A 17959-nucleotide genomic window follows, 5' to 3' on the forward strand; every position below is an offset into this window, starting at 1 on the left:
AGCCTGCCTTATTCGAGGCACAATATGACAATTAATATTTAAACAAATAATTATGTCAAGCAATTCCTTACAAATTATTGACTCAAATACGCTATGTTATGTACTGGGTTATATTGGGTTATATTCAGTTTATTTGGGTATGTTCGGTTGTATTGTGCTTGATTTAGATTGTGTTTGGTTGTATTGCGTTCTTTTAGGTTGTATTGAGCTAGGTAGCTTACAAGTTGGTTGTATTTGATTGCAATTGGTTGCTGCATTAGGCTGTATTAGGCGTAACTGTGGGGTTTTGTTATTTATTCTACTTAAACATTCTTCACTGAAAAACAGGAAATTCAAATAAACAGTAGACAGTGTTCTAATTAAAATTCAATATAATAAAATACAAGTGTCTGTGAGAATTATTCAACTGAATATAACATGTTTAACTCAATTAATCCTTTAATCCTCTCTCAATTGCCGTGACTACTCATAGTGGATTATGCAGTACACTTTTTGTTCGTTCTCAATAAGTGCTACATCAGTGTCTTTAAGTACTTTTTGGCAATTTTTTTATTTGTTCCAATAATTCGAATTTAAAGAATTATGCAACTCAGTGGCAATTCTATGAAAAGTTTCGTCCGATTTACTGTCTGTACGTTAAGTTTAGAGCATTTTCGTCCCAAGAAGTAGTACGAGCTTTGACCAAACTCGAAACTTGGTAGCTGCATATATTTCCCGTATGTCGTGCAATTTGAAGTGGATCGGCGAACACCTGAATTATTTTTGCAAAATTGAAGATGTAGTTTTAATGACTCAATGCCTTAAAAATATTACAAATCGATAAAAAATGTATAATAACATTAACTGATCTTAAAATTTCAGCTAATGTCCATTTGAAGTGTTCAGTTGTGATTCTCTATACACTTGTTAAACATAGCGTTACATGCTTGTTCAAATAAAATGTTTATCGCTCTCCAAAATTTACATAAGAATTAAAAAGAATTCAAAAATATTAATATGAATGAACATGATGGTTTCGATATGTTGTATCTTTTTATTACACATTCGGTCAAGGGTTGTAGTTGTTGTGTTGACCATTTTATCAGCACATGACAGGTTATACTTGGCGAAAATATATTTGAGGCAGGTTAATTATCATGACCAATTACGCTATATTCACGAAGATATGGACATAAAAACACATAATAATTTTGACAAGAAGTTATTTTTCTTAAATTTTATAATTTTATATAATTACATGCCACCTTATATTAAATTTCTAAGCAACTCTCCAAGAAAATCAATATAGATCACGAAAGGTGAATCCTTATTTACAGGTATTTGTAAGTGTACACACAGACACACTTACTAAACCAAATAATTGCCGGAACCGCGGCTACCACAAATGAGACTTTCTGCATGTGTGTGTATCTACTTCCCGTCTTTCCACCTAAACTATATGTCCAACCTTCCATGTGTGTGTGTGTGTGTGTGTGTGTGTGTGTGTGTGTGTGTGTGTGTTATTTTCAGAGAGCCTTTAAAATAATGTACCATTGCAAGCCTTCCCAACTAATGCACTATTTACTTCAATTGCATTTCTAATATCAATCGAGTCTGCTCATTAAAATTCACTTCTGTCTTTGAGGATGTTCCATCGTTTAGGTAATGAGAAGTGTGACTAAGGTCCAGACTAAATGAATAAATTATAGCAAAATAAACCGCTTTTTACAACTGATTTTATCAAACGTAAAACGTGTTCAAATATCTGTATTTATCAAAGTTTTGCGGTTTAGAACTTTTTCTAGCTATACTTTCTAGATTTTCTTTCCGCAATAGACGACTTTTCCGATGCGTCGTACGTTGTCATATTCGTAAACTCGTCATTGGTAATATTGGTGTGTATCCATTCCAGTCATGTGAGGAGATAACATTCGGTTGAATGTGACTCGAAGTTTTAATAAGTGTTAGAATTTTGAATTGTTTACTTTTGCTGGTTTTAACGATAATTTGAACAAATTATATTATGTCATGCTGAGGAAGCGGGAGCTAAATGCCGTTTCCAAGGATACACCGAGGCAGCAGATGCAGGTTGGCCTTGTTGGTATCGAACCCGTGACACTTGGATCACGAGTCCTACGGTGTAGCAACTAAGCAGTACCTTGGAGTATCTTCATGAAATTTTGGTTCACGTGACAGATTATGTATAGTTATCTTACTATTTTCTATGTAGGTTGAATAAATCTGACTTTTAAAATGGTTTCTAGTTCATTTCCATAGCCTGAATGCATCGCTATTATTTATTTTTTTGCTTAGTTTAGCATCATTTTGCTTTGTTCTGTATGATATTCGACAGTTCCAGAATCAAGTTTCTGTGCGACAGCAAATCGGTAGACAAAACAAATCGGCGATAGGAAGTTTCGACTTAGTGACGTCACAACTAGGATCGTATAATATAAACATTGCTTGATTAATACATTTGCTCAATATATTCAGCAATGTAACATTAATATTATTCTATTACATAACGCGGTGAAATCCCCACGGTTAGTCAGTTAGTGCTTTAGTAATTAAACCGAGTAAAGCATCTTCACCCCCCCCCTCTCAAATAACACGATTCCATCTGATAATCATCTGCATAAGTAGATTAATGGTTTCTATTCTTTGTGGGGCCCCGGGTGGCCGAGTGGTCTAAAGCTCTCTCCGTTACGGATCACTGCCATCTCACCTCTGTCTGCGTGGGTTCGAGTCTCGGATTCGACCAATGTGGGTATGTGAGAAAGCTTGCCAGTAGCTTCTCGTGGGTAGGTGGTTCTCTCCGGGGCTTTCCCGGGTTCTTCCTCCACCATTAATACTGGCCGCCATGTATAACCTATCGTGTGCTGAAAAATGGCGTTAAATACAACAACAACAACTACAACAACAATTTATTCTTTGTTAATTCCATTATACGACATTTTAATTAACGTATCCAGGACAACCATTGTGACACAATGGCTACAAGGGGGTGGGGGGTTAATGGAGAGTCCTAAAGAGGAAAGCTTCATTGGCCACTGCAGTTTTTCGATTTTCACTAATAGACAGATAATCAGCAGTCTTTATTTTCTTGTTCGCATAATTTTCTTTAACATTATTAATCATTGTATACACTCTTCATTTTTAAGATGATAACGATGATAATGCAGCCGCTATAGTTCAGGTGGTAGATCGCCGGACTCGTAATTCAAGAGTTGCTTTTAAATATCCGTCCAGGTCAGCCTAGGTTGACTGCCTCTGTATGAAATGCGTAAATGCACGCGTCCATTTTCTCTACAGGAGACAGTCAATAATGTGTTCAAATTGCTGTTATGCAACCAATTACTTATTGACTTTTTATATATCTAATTTACATTTTTTACATACCTATTTGAGCTCTTTGTAAATATTATTTTGCATAATGTTATTCTCAAAGCAAACATTTTACAAAGTCAGTTCATACTGTAGGCGACGATTTTTATCTGTCATGCGTATGTCCTTTGTTTTCAGTCATTTAACATTTGTCTTATGCAGTGCCAAGTATGCATCTTCATATCTGTAAGTGTTTTCATTTGTGAATGTGTGTGTGGGGGGGGGGGAGTGATTATCATCACTTGTGATCGTCGTATGAATTTATTTAGTACATACATTTTGAACTCAATTTTCACCACGTTCTGTTTCGTTTCTTCATTTTATAAGTGGAACAGTCTTCTTGCAAAATATCATGCTTTTTGTATCTATTTTCCCTCTAATTGTGTGTGCGTGTGTGTGTGCATGTGTTCGTGGGTGGATGTGATTTATATTTTGATCTAAGCAAGGGCCTGTTGATTCTGAAATGTTGTGAACCATTTAACCCCAGATGTTTCCGCTGTTATAAAGCACATTAGTAGTACCCGTTGATCCTTGACAGTTTGGGTATATTTTATGAATTTAAGTTATAATATAAGTTAAAAACGTTGAGTACATGAGACAAAATGGTTACCAACAAAGAAAAAGACAACTGAAAAATGACCTGCACAATTTTTCTTCAAACAAGTCATTATATGCTTTCAGTTTGTCATGGTCAGTTATCGATATTACTTAAAATAAAAAATATTCGAATATAGTAATTTTCATCAACACTTTCCAGACTAGATTTCATACAAACTTAATGACATATACAAAGAAGATGAAGAAGAAGATGAAGAAGAAGAAGCTCCTTTTTCTGATTATCAGCCTTTATGAGCTTTGTCTGAACGAAGAAGTCTCATGGCTAGATAAGATACTCATCTCAAACGACAATGAGCAAAATAGTCCTTGTATTACACGTCATTCTGTTAGCAACGTAATGAGGTCAACGTCATTGACTGTGTGACGTCAAAGAATAGTACTGCAAACAAGTATCAGGAAAAATATTGCAAGAACTCCCAGAGAACAAGCGCATATGTAACAGTTGGAGTAACACCGATGTTGAATAACAGTATTGTTCATGATAATGGTAAAGACTACAATGACGATGAAGACAACAATAATAATAATAATAATAATAATAATAATATTAATAATAATAATAATAATTTTAATAATAATAATAGAGGTAGTGGCAGCAGCAGCAATAACAACAATATTAGCAACAACAGTCAGAGGCACCATAGCAAAACTGTCCAAGTATATTGATCAGTAGTCGGGTTCCAATCCCCGATCATCTGGTTCCTTCCCCAGGAGTTGAATCAATCAAAATTCTGAAACTCTTCTTTATATCTACTAAACATAATCTACTCAAATTATATACCAGTATCTTTAACGATTGTTTGGAAGAACAGGTAAATATAGGCCCCACTTGCAAATGGCGTGGCTTCTACAATAGTACTAGTCGTAGTAATAGAATAGTGGTATTAGTAGCAGCAATACTAGTAGAAGTAGCAGTAGCAGAAGTAGAAGTAGAAGTAGCAACAATAGTAGTAGTAGTAGTAGTAGATGATGATGATGACATGTATGCATATATCGTCAAACTTGCGATCTTTCTGGCGATCTTGTTCCAGTAGAGATGGTAATTGGAACAATAAAGCATAAGAGTGACCTTGACAGTCATACAGTATATTTTAGTAATCTCTTTGCTTGTAAATAATTTGTCCGTATTCAATGCAATCTTATTTGTCATTTTGCAGTGCACTTTTGGATTTCTGCAGGCCTGGTTTATGTGCACATTGGAGGCAATTGGACAAAAGTGATCGGTGAGTATCATCCACACAGACATATCGATATATGCAGGTATAAAGTGGGGAAAGACAAGCATCAAGACACACAGACACACATACATACTCGCAGATATACGGGTTGGTGAACTACAAACGTAGAGACACAGATATACATGCATGCAGATGCAGGGTGGGGAAAGACAAGCGTCAATATACATGGAAGTAGTAAGGGGGGTCACCCTAGCCTCAATGGGAATTAGCATTACAGAGACCCCTGGGTCACTCTAGCCTCAATGGAAATTTAACATGGAGAAAAATCGTGGGTCACTCTAGGCTCAAGGGGAATTTAACATGGGAAAAAGTCTTGGGTCACTCTAGCCTCAAGGGGAATTGAACATGGGAAAAAAGTCTTGGGTCACTCTAGCCTCAAGGGGAATTGAACATGGGATTTTTTTTTTTAAATTTTTTTTAAATTTAAATTTAAATTTAAATTTAAAAAAGGGGTAGGCAATTGAAAAGTCATTCTCTTTTCGAGAAATATGGCTGGCCCTGAAAAGGGCCTTTGGTTTTCTTCTTCTTCTTCTAATTTCTTCTATTTCTCCACCAGCTTCTCATTTTCTGTCCTACACTTTTTCTCTTCTTTTCTTTCTTTCTTTTCTCCTCCTCTTCTTTCTTCTCCTCCTCTTCTTTCTTCCTCTTCTCATTTTCTTCTTCTTTTTCAATTTTTTCGTTCCATGCTCTCATCCTTATCCTTTCCTATTCATCCTCCTTCTCCTCCTTTATTTCTTTCAACAGATCACTGATGATTACCTTCATTTTTCGTAAGTTGTTTATCTCCATCTTCACTCGATGGGGACTATAAGAATAGTGATCCTCGTTTAGGTTAACCAACATTTGCTCCATCATTCCTAAATTGTCCAGGACGTTTTGCAATTTTTCCATTTTGTCAAGGTGGTTCGAAGCCATCTTCTTTTTTATTCTTTGCAGAATGGTTTGAATGACGAATACTGTGGGTTCTTATACGAAAAGCGCGGACGTGATGGAAAACATCCCCCTAAGACATAAAAATTCGTTCGTTCTTTAGTTGGATTATAGTGGTTTTCGTTCTTTTGAACATGTACCACTTTTTTATTCACGCACTGCGTGATTTTTAATTACTCCTGGGGGAAGGAAAAGGAGCCTCATCCCCCAGGCTTTTATGTACTCAAAGAGTACTTTTTAATTTAGCCACTCAGGTGTAGGACTAACTAGTCCTTAACAACCTGACTGAAAGGCTAATAGACATGAGTGGGAATAGTCACACCACACACTCGTGTTTCTTAGTTGGATTGAAATGCCCCAGGTGTCAAACCAAGCAGTATGTGACTCCCGCTACGATTGGTCGGCAGCGATGACGTCACATTAGGACACCCGGTCTTGTGGCATTGACGAAGTGGCCCGCTTTTTTGATATCATCAATTGCCTTTCCCAGTCCCATATTCCGGTAGACAGAACCTTCCTTTTTTCCACTCTGTTTAGGTGGTGCAGGTTCATCAGCTTCATCGCCGCTGGATGATGATACTTCCAGGGCCGCTGCCAGCGTGGAAGTTTCAAATTCTTTAGTGTCGTCTGCCAACATTGCCTGGATTTGGCTGAGTATGTTAGTAGAAATAGCTGTGGAAGCTTGATTTAAAAGTTCAGCCAGATGTTGTTTAAGAGACAAGGAGACGGTTAGGAGTATTTTTTTTTTTTTTTTTTTTTTTCCTTTTCTTTTTTTTTTATTCATGAATTCCTTATTTATTTTGATTCCCTATCTTATTCGTTTGGAATGAAAACTTGTTTTATGGTTGTTTGTATGTTATTATGGAGTCCTGTTTTAATTAATTCCTATTTTCCTATTTTAATTTTTTGTGGCCTTAATTGGTTTTTATTATTCGGGGTATGAACGGCTGTGTCAGTTTGTGAACCTACGAGACCTAGCAGGCCGTCATAATTCCCAAACAGTGATTTTGTAATATTCGTCCTTAACTGGTTTTTATTATTCGGGCTATGAACGGCTGTGCCAGTCTCTGAACCCACGAGACTGAGCCGGCCGTCATAATTCCCAAACAGTGATTTGTTATATTTTTAACTGGTCTTTGATTTACTTTCTTAGATTTTTTTGAGTAGATTGGATTCGTGTATAAAACTTATGATATTTTTGAATGTTAGATTAATATTGGGGTTTGTGTTCATCAAGAATTCTGGATATGTTGTAGGGGATCCAATTTTATGCTGTTTAACTTTAAACTTAGCCCTTTCTTTTTCAAGTATATGGCAGTTGTTAAAAATATGCTCTTTGTCTTCTGGGACCCTGCAGTGGTAGCAGTTAGGGTTATGTGGTTGTGGTCCTATGTACTGTCCGAAGCTGTTAGCCAGCTTGGTTTTGCCCGTAAGTATTCTATTTATGAATTTTTGTTCACTGCCTTTTGTTTTGGGTGGTTTCCTATTTCTACATACTTCTTTAATGATGGTTTTTAGTTTCCTGCCTTGAGTGCTTGTGTTCCATAATTCCTGCCATTTATTATCAATGAGGGTTTTAGATATGCTATTGAGTTCGCATATGCTATAATCTAGGTTGATGTGAGTGGTTTCGTTTAGTTTTTGTTTAGCTGTTATATCTGCCATATCGTTACCTGGTATGTTAATATGGGATGGTATCCACATAAATTCTACTTGTAAGTTATTATTGTTCAGTATTTTTAACAATAAATTGGTTTGCCTAAGATAGTTTTCTCTTGATTTGGTGTTGTTATTAAGTATTGAGTTTATGACGCTTATCGAGTCACTTATTATTACCGCTTGGGGTATTTTGTTCTCTTTGATCCATTTGAGTGCTTCAAGTATGGCCCAGAATTCAGCTGTGTATATAGAGCAGAGGTTAGGTAGTCTTCGTCCTACTTTAATGTTAAGTTCGGGGATTACGTAAGCTGCCGCTGTTCTGGGTGGTTCTGTAATTTTGGATCCATCAGTGTAAATCTTAATGTAGTTGCAATATTTTGAGTTGATTTCTTCTGTACAGATTGTGTTTAGTTTGAGTTCCTGTTCGTTTTTATTGCCATATTTCGTAATGAGGGTGTTAACTGTTGGGTTGATATTTATGCATGGTTCTTTGTCATAGTGATTTGCAATTTCTGCTTGGAGTTTGTCTATAGGAAGTTGTTCAACTAATTGATGGACTAATTTCCCTGCTGGTATGTTTTGTGATAATTTAGTTATAAAAGGTATGTTGCATTTATTTATAGCTAGCCGGGTGGGGTGTGTGTCGGGGTGTGTTGTTAGCCTGGCTGCATATCTGAGGGTGAGTTCTTGTCTTCTAAGGTGGAGCGGCAGTTCTCCAGTTAAGATTTGAAGTTCCACTAGTGATGTGGATGGTAGTGCACCAGTGCAAATAATTAGGGCCTTTCTTTGTATGCTATCTAGTTTTTTGAGGTTATTTTGGGGTGCCGAGTTGTAAATTTGGCATCCGTAATCTAGTTTAGATCTAATTAACGATTTATATAATGCTAGTAAGGTTTCTTGATTGGATCCCCAGGTGGTTCCTTTAAGGGTTGTAAGGAGGTTAAGGTCTTTATTGCACCTTTTGACTAGTTCGTTTATGTGGTGTCCCCAGTTTAGCTTGGAGTCATAATGCATTCCTAAAAATCGTGCTACATTTACGAATTTAATTTCTTGATTTTGGATGGTGAGTTTGGGAAACTGATTTTGTAATTTACGTTTGGTGGTGAATAATACTGCTATGGTTTTGTCATGGGATAATTTGAAACCCCATTTATCAGCCCATTTCCCTATTTTGTTTAAACTTGTTTGAATATCGCTGATTACTTTGTGGTTGGAGGGGTTTCCTGCTCTCCATAATCCACTATCATCAGCAAATTGTGAGAGTTCAATTAGTTTTGATGTTAAGTTGGTGTCCAAGTCATTAATCATGATGTTGAAGAGGGTTGGGCTGAGTACGCTCCCTTGTGGTGTACCGTTTTCAAGTGTGTGTGGTTCAGAGTAGGTGTCGCCGACTCTGGTTGATATTTTACGGTCAGCGAGGAAGTTTTCAATGAATTTAAACATTCGACCTGTGATGGCGTAGTGGTTGAGTTTGGCTAATAAGCCTTTGGTCCATACAAGGTCGAATGCCTTTTCGAGGTCAATAAATACTGCAATTAAATTCCTATCAGCTTTGCGTTTGGAGTTGAACGCCAATTTAATTGCGGTTTCTAATTGTATTAGTTGATCCGTGGTGGATCTTTTGTTTCTAAATCCGCATTGATTATCGGAGATTAAATTATTGCTCTCTAGGTGGTGTTTGAGTCGGTTGGTGACTATGGTTTCCATGATCTTACAAATGTTGTTTGTTAGGGAAATGGGTCTGTAGGAGCTAATATCGTTAGGGTCTTTTCCTTGCTTGGGTATTGGAATTACTATTGCGTGTTTCCATTTATCGGGTAGTTTGCCTGAGGTCCATATTTGGTTTAGTAATTTAATAATTGTTTGTTTAATGTTATTTGGGATATTTTTGTATATTGTGTATCCTATTTGATCTTCCCCTGGGCTAGTTTCGTTTTTGGTTTTCAATGCTAGGTCCCATTCGTAAGTTGTAATGTCTTTATTTAGGTTCGAGACTTTGGGACCGAGGTCTTTAAAGAGATTACTATGGGTTCTTTCTACTTTGTCCCTATGTAATTGAAATGCTGGGGTGTGGTTGGTGTTGCTACTCATATCTGAGAAATGCTGAGCTAGTCGGTCAGCCTTTTCTTTATTAGTAATGGCTCCAGCTATTTTTGGAGTGGTGTTAGTTGTCTTTCCTCTAATTGATCTAATCTTATCCCAGACTTGTTTGGTACTAGTTGTGATATTGATATTCGTGCAGTAATTATGCCAAGTTGATTCCTTTGCCTGTTTAATTATGTTTTTAAGGTTTTTCTCCTTTTGTTTATATATAGTGAAATCAATAGAGTTTTTAGTGCGTTTGAATTTATTGAGGGCTTTTTTCTTATCAGTGATGGCTTGTTTGCATTCATCATTCCACCATGGGACTCCTTGTTTATGTGGGTTACCACTAGTTTTGGGTATGTTAGTGGTGGCTGCCTTTAGTATGGTATCAATCAGGTCTTCGTAATATTTATTAATATTATTATTTTCTATGTTTTTGGGGTCTATTTTGCTTAGTGTTTCATTAAATGAAGTCCAATCTGCTTTTGAATATATCCATCTAGGGGTTCTTTTTAGCGAGTTGTATTGGACCGTCATCTGAAGGAAAACATCCCCACTTTTCTCATTTCGTATAATAAAACCCAAACTATACTCTCCACATACGCTAAGAAACAATAAACAAATCCATAATTTACTATCCACACAATCGTACGTGAGCGCTTGCAATCACAAACACAAACACACAAACACACAAACACATACCCTCACACTATGAAAAAAGAGTCAGTGTTTATAATCACACTACTCTACCTACACACACACACACACACACACACACACACACACACACACATACATACACACACACACACACACACACACACATTGGCAAATTGATGGTTATTTCTTTTCTAGAGTATTGGGTAGCCCTTAAAAGGGCTGTTTTTTTTAACTCCAGATGCAACTATCTGATGATGGCACCTTCCTGGCCTGGCGCCACACACGCATCTTCTTCCCCAGTCTCCTTTCACCTTTCTTCTGGGGAGCGCAGACGGAGGATGATTCGCTTCAGCACCCCAATCCTCTGTCTCGGGAATATTGTACGACATCCTCTCTCCTATTTTCTTTTCCTCCTCTTCCCTTTGTCTTCTCTCCTCCTCTTCCTTCTTTATTCTTTCCTCTTCTACTATAGCCTCCGCGGCCAGTTCATTTAACAGGCGCCTGACATATTCCAGATGTATCTGGAGTTCAAGAAGTTTGCTTATTCTGCTATTCATTTTTGGTGTTGATCAATCAACAAGGGTAGTTAGACTGCCGAACGAGTTTCAATTTATAGTGAAAGCGCGGACCTGAAGGAAAACATCCCCCTAAAAACATAAAATTAATCTTACCTAAATCATGACCAAAAAACAATGCGCGGACCTAAAAGAAACACTCACTCACTTTTTTAATGCTACCCATCACTATTTAAAATTTTTTTATAAATCACTTCAATAGACTATTTACATACGAAAAGCAATCTAACCCCAAATGTACACCTCAAACACCAAAAAAACATGATTTTAATCTACTATCCACACCAACTTACGTGAGCGATTACAAACACAAACACACAAACTCACAAACAAATACCCTCACATTTTTTAAGAAAGAGTTAGTGTTTATTTTCACACTACTCTACCTACACACATTGGCAAATGGATAGTTATTTCTTTTCTAGAGTATTGGGGTAGCCCTGAAAAGGGCTGTTTTTTTTTTTTGTTTGCTATGGCAATCTTTTTTAGTTTCTAAGAATGCGATGTCCTCTGAGGATAGACTTTCTGGCGATAGGTCTGCTTCTTCGGAAAGAGAAGAAGAACTCTTTGGTGTCGATAGGACAATCGACAAAGCCTCTGTCAGCTTCAGGTTGCTGCTGCTGCTGTTGTTGTTGCTGCTGCTGTTGCTGCTGTCTCTGAAGTCTGTACTTCTCTGTCCATTCTTCTTTTTCCCTGTTCATTTATTCTCTGAAGAGCTCTTCTATCAGGTCTTCAGTGACTTTTAACATTCTCACATTCTCTATTTCTTGTGGCTTCGGTATCAGACTGTGTCTGACCCTATGCAAATTCACGTAGGCTTCGTTGAGCTTAGCTAGTTTGGAGCACATCTTCTTAGGAGGATGAGTCGACAATGGATGGTTAGACTGGAAACAACCCCGGTTCTTAAAGTCAAAGCGCGGACGTGAAGGAAAACATCCCCCACACGGTTTTCGAGCCGCAACGTTCAGTGAGTGTCATGAGAGGGATAGTAAGAAATCAAAGAGCATCAATCCAACATTCTTATAGCTAAACAAAAGACAAAGGCATTTTTTTTCAAAACACAACATTTTTTATTCAAAAATCACTTAACACTAAACAACAACTCTAACATTTTTAACAATGATCCAACAATATAACATCAAACATTTTTTTCAAATCACAAACATTTTTTTCTCAATTGACAATCTACTTTAAACAGGGCTGACAACGTTGTGAATGAAATTGTGATTTCCACTGTTGGAAATCATTAGGCCATTGATGGACACTGCGTTTCCTAGCTTGAGACAAAAGATAAGCATAATGGTCACAAAACCATCGATCTACTTTCACATCGTTTCTAGCAGAAGAACGAGGATCAAAATGAGTCACTAAGTGTTCTAAGGAATAGCCCAGGCTGCGATGATGCAGAAAATACACACAGTACTGTCCACACACCAAGGAATCTGTGCCTTGTTATTTCACGTTATTGAATTGGGTGGTTTCAGCATTTCTTCTCATAAAGTCAATGATATCGTCTTCCAAAGGGGGCAATCCGTACGAATCGAAATATTCCACACATCCTTCTTGAGGAAAGTAGACGGCTACCCAGTGGGTTCCTGGGAGATGACTGTCGTCCGTGTTGATTACGTAAGCTTGATGGTCTTTAGGTTTGCGATGAGGGAGTTCATCTTTAGCACAGACGACAGGATTCCAAGAAGCCGTATACGAACTGTGGTTCAAAAGGTAATAAAGTTCCCAGGTATCCATGTTTTGTGTGTGCTTTTTTTCTTCTTCACAGGTAATAATAAGTCCTCAATTCGATCCTGACTTTTTGCTTGAAAATGTCTGACGAATAAACGGTTATTCGTTCTGTTTCCTCACTCTGATTCAGGAGAGCTTCGATACGATGGATCTCTTGAGTGGTTAATGGTGGACAAGAATGTTCACGCAAGTCTTTATACCACTGGTGCAACACGTCTTTGTTCGAGATGAGACTCCAAGCTTCGTCCAGATACTCGTCCAATTTTTCTTCTTGACTCAACATCGGGCATTTATCGTGTTGAATTTGACTGGGATGATCGTTTTGACATCCATAGCAATTTTTCTTGATCAATTCCGTCATTTTTTCGACCAAGTGTTTGGCAAAACAGGAGACTAAATGGGCTTCTTGTTCTGGCCATCTCGACTTCATCATGATCACTTCTTCTTCCACAGTTTTCTCACATTTCATGTCCAAAGTTTCTCCACTAGGTAAAGAGGGATAACAGTCTTCCATGGCTTCTAGTAATTTAGAATGACTTCTCTCAAACTGTTGATTTCTATCGTATTATCGAATTCTGCATACAGGATGACGTTCACCGTTTCATCAGGGTCTCGGTCTTTAAACTGAATTTCCACACGAATCTGGCCGGATTTTATAGGGTGGAAATGTCCCTCGTCGCTGCCTTGGTCTGGAGTGAAATCAAAAGCCCACAAAGCGTAGCCTCCTGCATAATCCTCGTACGTAATACCGTGACTGGTATTGGTTCCTAACTGTCCGGTGGCTTCGTACAGGGACAAGTACGATCTCAAGTAATTCTTCTTGGTAAAGTCAGGTTCAAACGGTCGGGTACACAAGGTTTTGCCATCGCGACTGACTTCGATTTTGGACACGCCAAAGTGTTGAAAGTAGAAAGGATTTTTTTCGGCAGCTCCGTTGAAGGCTGTATTCTCGACGATACCAACGATCAAACGTTTAGGTAACTGTCCTTGGAACAGATGATCTTCGATCATGGATCGCTGTCCCTTGGGAATGGTGAAGGTTTTCACTTCCACGCGTCGTATGGGATACTTGGCGGTCGTTCTGTTCAACGTATGACTGATGTCGTTTCCCACTTTAGGTAACACTTCCACACGGCGTACGTAGAGTCTGGCTTCTTGGATTTTGGTTTTGTAACCGTCACTATCAGCCAATAAATGGAAAGCTGTACTGCTACGATTCAGTCTCAGGCGGACATCCACCCCGTTCAGCAAATACTTTTCTTGCAACCACATGTCCAAATGCAAACGATCCATCAGTTCTAAACTTGTGTCGACTCCCGTGATTCTCTTTCTTCGTTCTACAAATCCATTATTGTTGTCTTTCTTTTCATCAGTTTCCAATATTTCAAACTTGGTAGGTTCGTCAGCTTCCCATACCACACAGGCATTGAGATGAGTGTTCTTGGCATCTATTCCGTACGTCAAGAGATTTTCCAGGTAGGCACGATAAGGGTAAGTATCCATGCTGCTACTGACCAGTTTGTTATTCAAGTACAAGTCCACTCCACTGAACAAGGAATGCATGAAATTGTTGACTTGAGCTACTGCTTCATCGCCTATAGCACCTCCAGTCTTATCTAGAATTTTGACTTTCAGGTACAAGTAACTGCTATTCAGATCGATGTAATCTTCGGGCTGTCCTTTGATTTCAAACTCGATGGGAGCGGAATCCGTCAAAGAGGAGACGGGGTGAAATTCCACCCACTGGGATTCTTGCATGGTCATCATGGTAGGTGGCATGGCAAACAGATCCAGTTCCGACTTGGAACAAGCGCAAGACTCTCGGTGCATCATTTTTTTTGTTCTTTCTCAATAATCGAAAACGTCTAAGTCTCGAACGGTTCTTCTTTTCTTGGCCTTTCTAGCTTGAAGTCTGGTGAAAGGGTGTTTTCTTCCTCGTCTCTTTCTGCTTTGTCCTTGCTGAATGCCTGACTCGGTAGCGTGCAGGGCATTTATAGGTGTGTCTCGTCGGCCTAAAATGTCTTTGCCCGTTTGCAGCAAGACATTTTTGCCTGCCCTCATGAAGGCTTCTTTGGGATTTTGTTTGTCGATGATGACATTTTGGAGAAATTCTTTGCCTTGCGTCAGTGCAGCATCTTTCAAGGCGTGCAATCCGCGTGTCACCATCGGTTTCAACACCGGGGCCACCGAACGAAAGGCCGATTTCAGCATATCTCCTAAACCGTGTCCTCGCTGTCGAGCAACCCCTCGGTACACTGGATACATGACTTACGAATCGTGAGAGAACCGTTTTCGAAAATGGAGTTTCACCGTGACTTTTCCTTTGGTGAATGGAATATTTTGTCCCAGATCTCCTTTTATAACAATGTTGACCGTGTCCAAATACGACTTACTGACAGGCAAATAGTGAGGATGGACAAATTCGCGGTGAACGTGGTAAGTGTTTCCACCTTCCTCGTCAGCGTTCGTGGCAGAATCCACTTTGAAAGGAATGACACGCAGTAACGGCACGGAGGTGTGTCCCACCACGTTGTACTCCACCACATCGGAGTACACAAACATCAAATTCAGTCCTTGGTTCAGTTCTACCGGGGTACGAAATAACTTGCTAAAAGACTCGTTGTCGTAAACGATGGGTAATTCGTTTTTCTTCATCATGGCCATTCTCATGTCCATGTCTCCTCCCAACATGTCAAACAATTCAGGACAAAATAAAATGGACATGATTTTACTCCGTTCAAATTTCATCGAGAGGCGACGAGCTGCTTTGTGGTACTCCATGGTGACACTTTTGTTGACATGCTCCAAAGCTTTCAGAAACACGACATTAAACTTGGAGGCTATGGTGCTGACCAAATGTTGACCACTAAAATAATAGCCTGGAGGAATGAACAAGTGATAGGTGGTGTACTTTTTTGTACGGGTTTTCTTGTCATATTTGACATTGCTATCCATCCACTGTTGCATTTGCTCGTCATGAACTTCCACATCAAAAAAATTTTGATTCGGAAGGACATTGAGGACTTGGGTCGGGTGAATGATTTCTACTAAAGCCACTTCCCAATGGGCTTCGTGATCTAAGGGGATGGCCTGAGGTAATTTGGCCGTGTAACAGCACAACGTGTTGTGGGGAAACACCTCCATGGAACTGTCACTGGGTAAGGTTAAGTAAAATTGGTTTTGGTGACTCATAATTCCAGAGTTCTGTGGCTGTCCCAGGGGTTACTGGACGTCAGAGGCGTGTCTCCGCCCAAAATGGGGTTCTGGTTGTTGTTGTTGGAGTGGTGACTGACACTGGCACTGGACACAAGGTTCCCGTGGTTCCCGTTCGAGGAGAATTTCAGGGAGGGATTGGGAAGCAGGTAACCGATGCAACTGCTCAATAAAATGGTCCACAATTGTTTGTCTCCTTGTTGCAAACTCAAATTGGCAATGGCTGCCCCGATGACACAATACACCACGAAGATTTGGCAGAAAAAGACGATTTGCGTTTTAGGCACACGTTCTCCACACCACACCCATAAGGGTTGTTTTTGCAAATCTTGCACAGAAGAACTGGGTGAAGGAGGAGTGGTCGACGTAGCTGCGTCTGTGTGAAAGGGCATGATGGTCACTTCTTTTTATAGTCGATGACTTGCGAAGCGTCGATCCAAGAATCAAAACTGGGTGGATATCCTTTCCAACGTACTTTGACTTCTTTGACACGTCGTTTGCCCACTTTACGGGTTCTGCGTTCGAGAATGCTTTCGATGTCGTACACGTCGTCTTCTTTTTTGGTGACACGTTGTAACTCGGGCAAATAAAACGTTCCTTTGAGCACTTCTCCGTTCATGTCTTCCAATTTATAGACGGCAGGATGACGGCCATGCACTCGTCCAGTGACGCGAAACAGTTCGGTCGTCCAGTTAGGTAAGTAACCTTTGTCGAAAGTGCGTTTGGTTTTGCCAATGCGCACCCAATCTCCTACGGCCAACTCTCCACTTTTCTTGGGGACAGCCCTCGTCGGGGACGTACCGAACAGGCGCTCAAACACCAACACTTCGTTCTCGGGAGTCACGTCTTGCGGGGCACGTCCGATGCTTCGATGGTAAGATTGGTTGTACGCTTGCACCAGGTGCGGTAAGATGTCGATGTACTTCAGAGTGTGGTGATGCGTAAAATATTTCCACATGCGTTCTTTCAAAGTGCGTTGAAAACGTTCCACGATGCTGGCTTTGGTTTCGAGATTCTCGGTGGTAAAAAAATGAATGTCACGTTTCTTTAATTCTTTTTGGAAAGCTTGGTTCAGAAATTCGGTGCCTTTGTCCGTTTGCCATCGAAGAGGGTGACGACCGCTTTGTTTCAACACCCGTTGCAGGGCTCGCACTAACTCGCTGCTCGATTTGGAAGTCAAGGGCACGACCCAGGCAAATTTGGAAAAGACGTCGATGACACAAAACAAATATTTGTAGCCACGATTGTAGCTGGCCAAATGAGAGACATCGGCTAAATCGGCTTGCCATTGATGATCGATGCCTTCCACTCGGGTGCGACTTCTGGCAAACTTGCGTCGAATGGGTTTGTGTAAAGTGTAGGTAGCTTGTTCTTGTAACCATCGTTGCACTTGATGTAAACGGAGACTTTTCAATTGAGTTTTGGCAGCACGATACAATTTTTGAACTCCTGCGTAACCTGCAGGATGAGAGGGATCGTAGTAAATGCTGGCTAAGACTTTTTCCATTTTTTTTTTGTGTTTGTGTGTTAATAAGACACCCACTCTTGGAGGATGCTACTCTTTTTCTCTTGGGGTACTTTCTTGGATTGCAATGCTTTGCGTGTGCGACCGGCAATAGGTGTTGAAGAGGAGGATGTCTGAGCGGGGGATATCGGTTCTTGTTTCACTTCTGTCTTCACTTCTGTCTTCACTTTCTTTTTCTCTTGTGATGAAGAAGGGGTGACCATCATCTTTTTAATCCATCCAATTCTGGAGGTAGGTGGTGTTGTTAACTTGCGTACTTTTTCTGGTGGAGTTTGAAACCCTTCTTCTTCTTCTTCTTCTCCTTTTTCTGTCTTGGTCACTGGTACTGGTGGTACTGGTACTGGTGATGGTGC

The 17959-nt window shown here is 39.5% G+C and overlaps 1 protein-coding gene across 1 annotated transcript in view; it reads left to right on the forward strand.

Annotated features, from left to right (window-relative positions):
* Window positions 1–17959, forward strand: part of LOC149800045 (filamin-A-like) — a 134406-nt gene that overhangs the window by 36266 nt on the left and 80181 nt on the right. The window contains exon 3 of the mRNA XM_089959578.1: window positions 5139–5204. Coding sequence (XP_089815704.1) covers window positions 5139–5204 — 66 coding nt within the window. The remainder of the gene's footprint in view (window positions 1–5138; window positions 5205–17959) is intronic.

Source organism: Sinohyriopsis cumingii, chromosome 5 (genome assembly GCF_028554795.1).
Source record: "Sinohyriopsis cumingii isolate HCF-2022 chromosome 5, ASM2855479v2, whole genome shotgun sequence".
NCBI lineage: Eukaryota > Metazoa > Mollusca > Bivalvia > Unionida > Unionidae > Sinohyriopsis > Sinohyriopsis cumingii.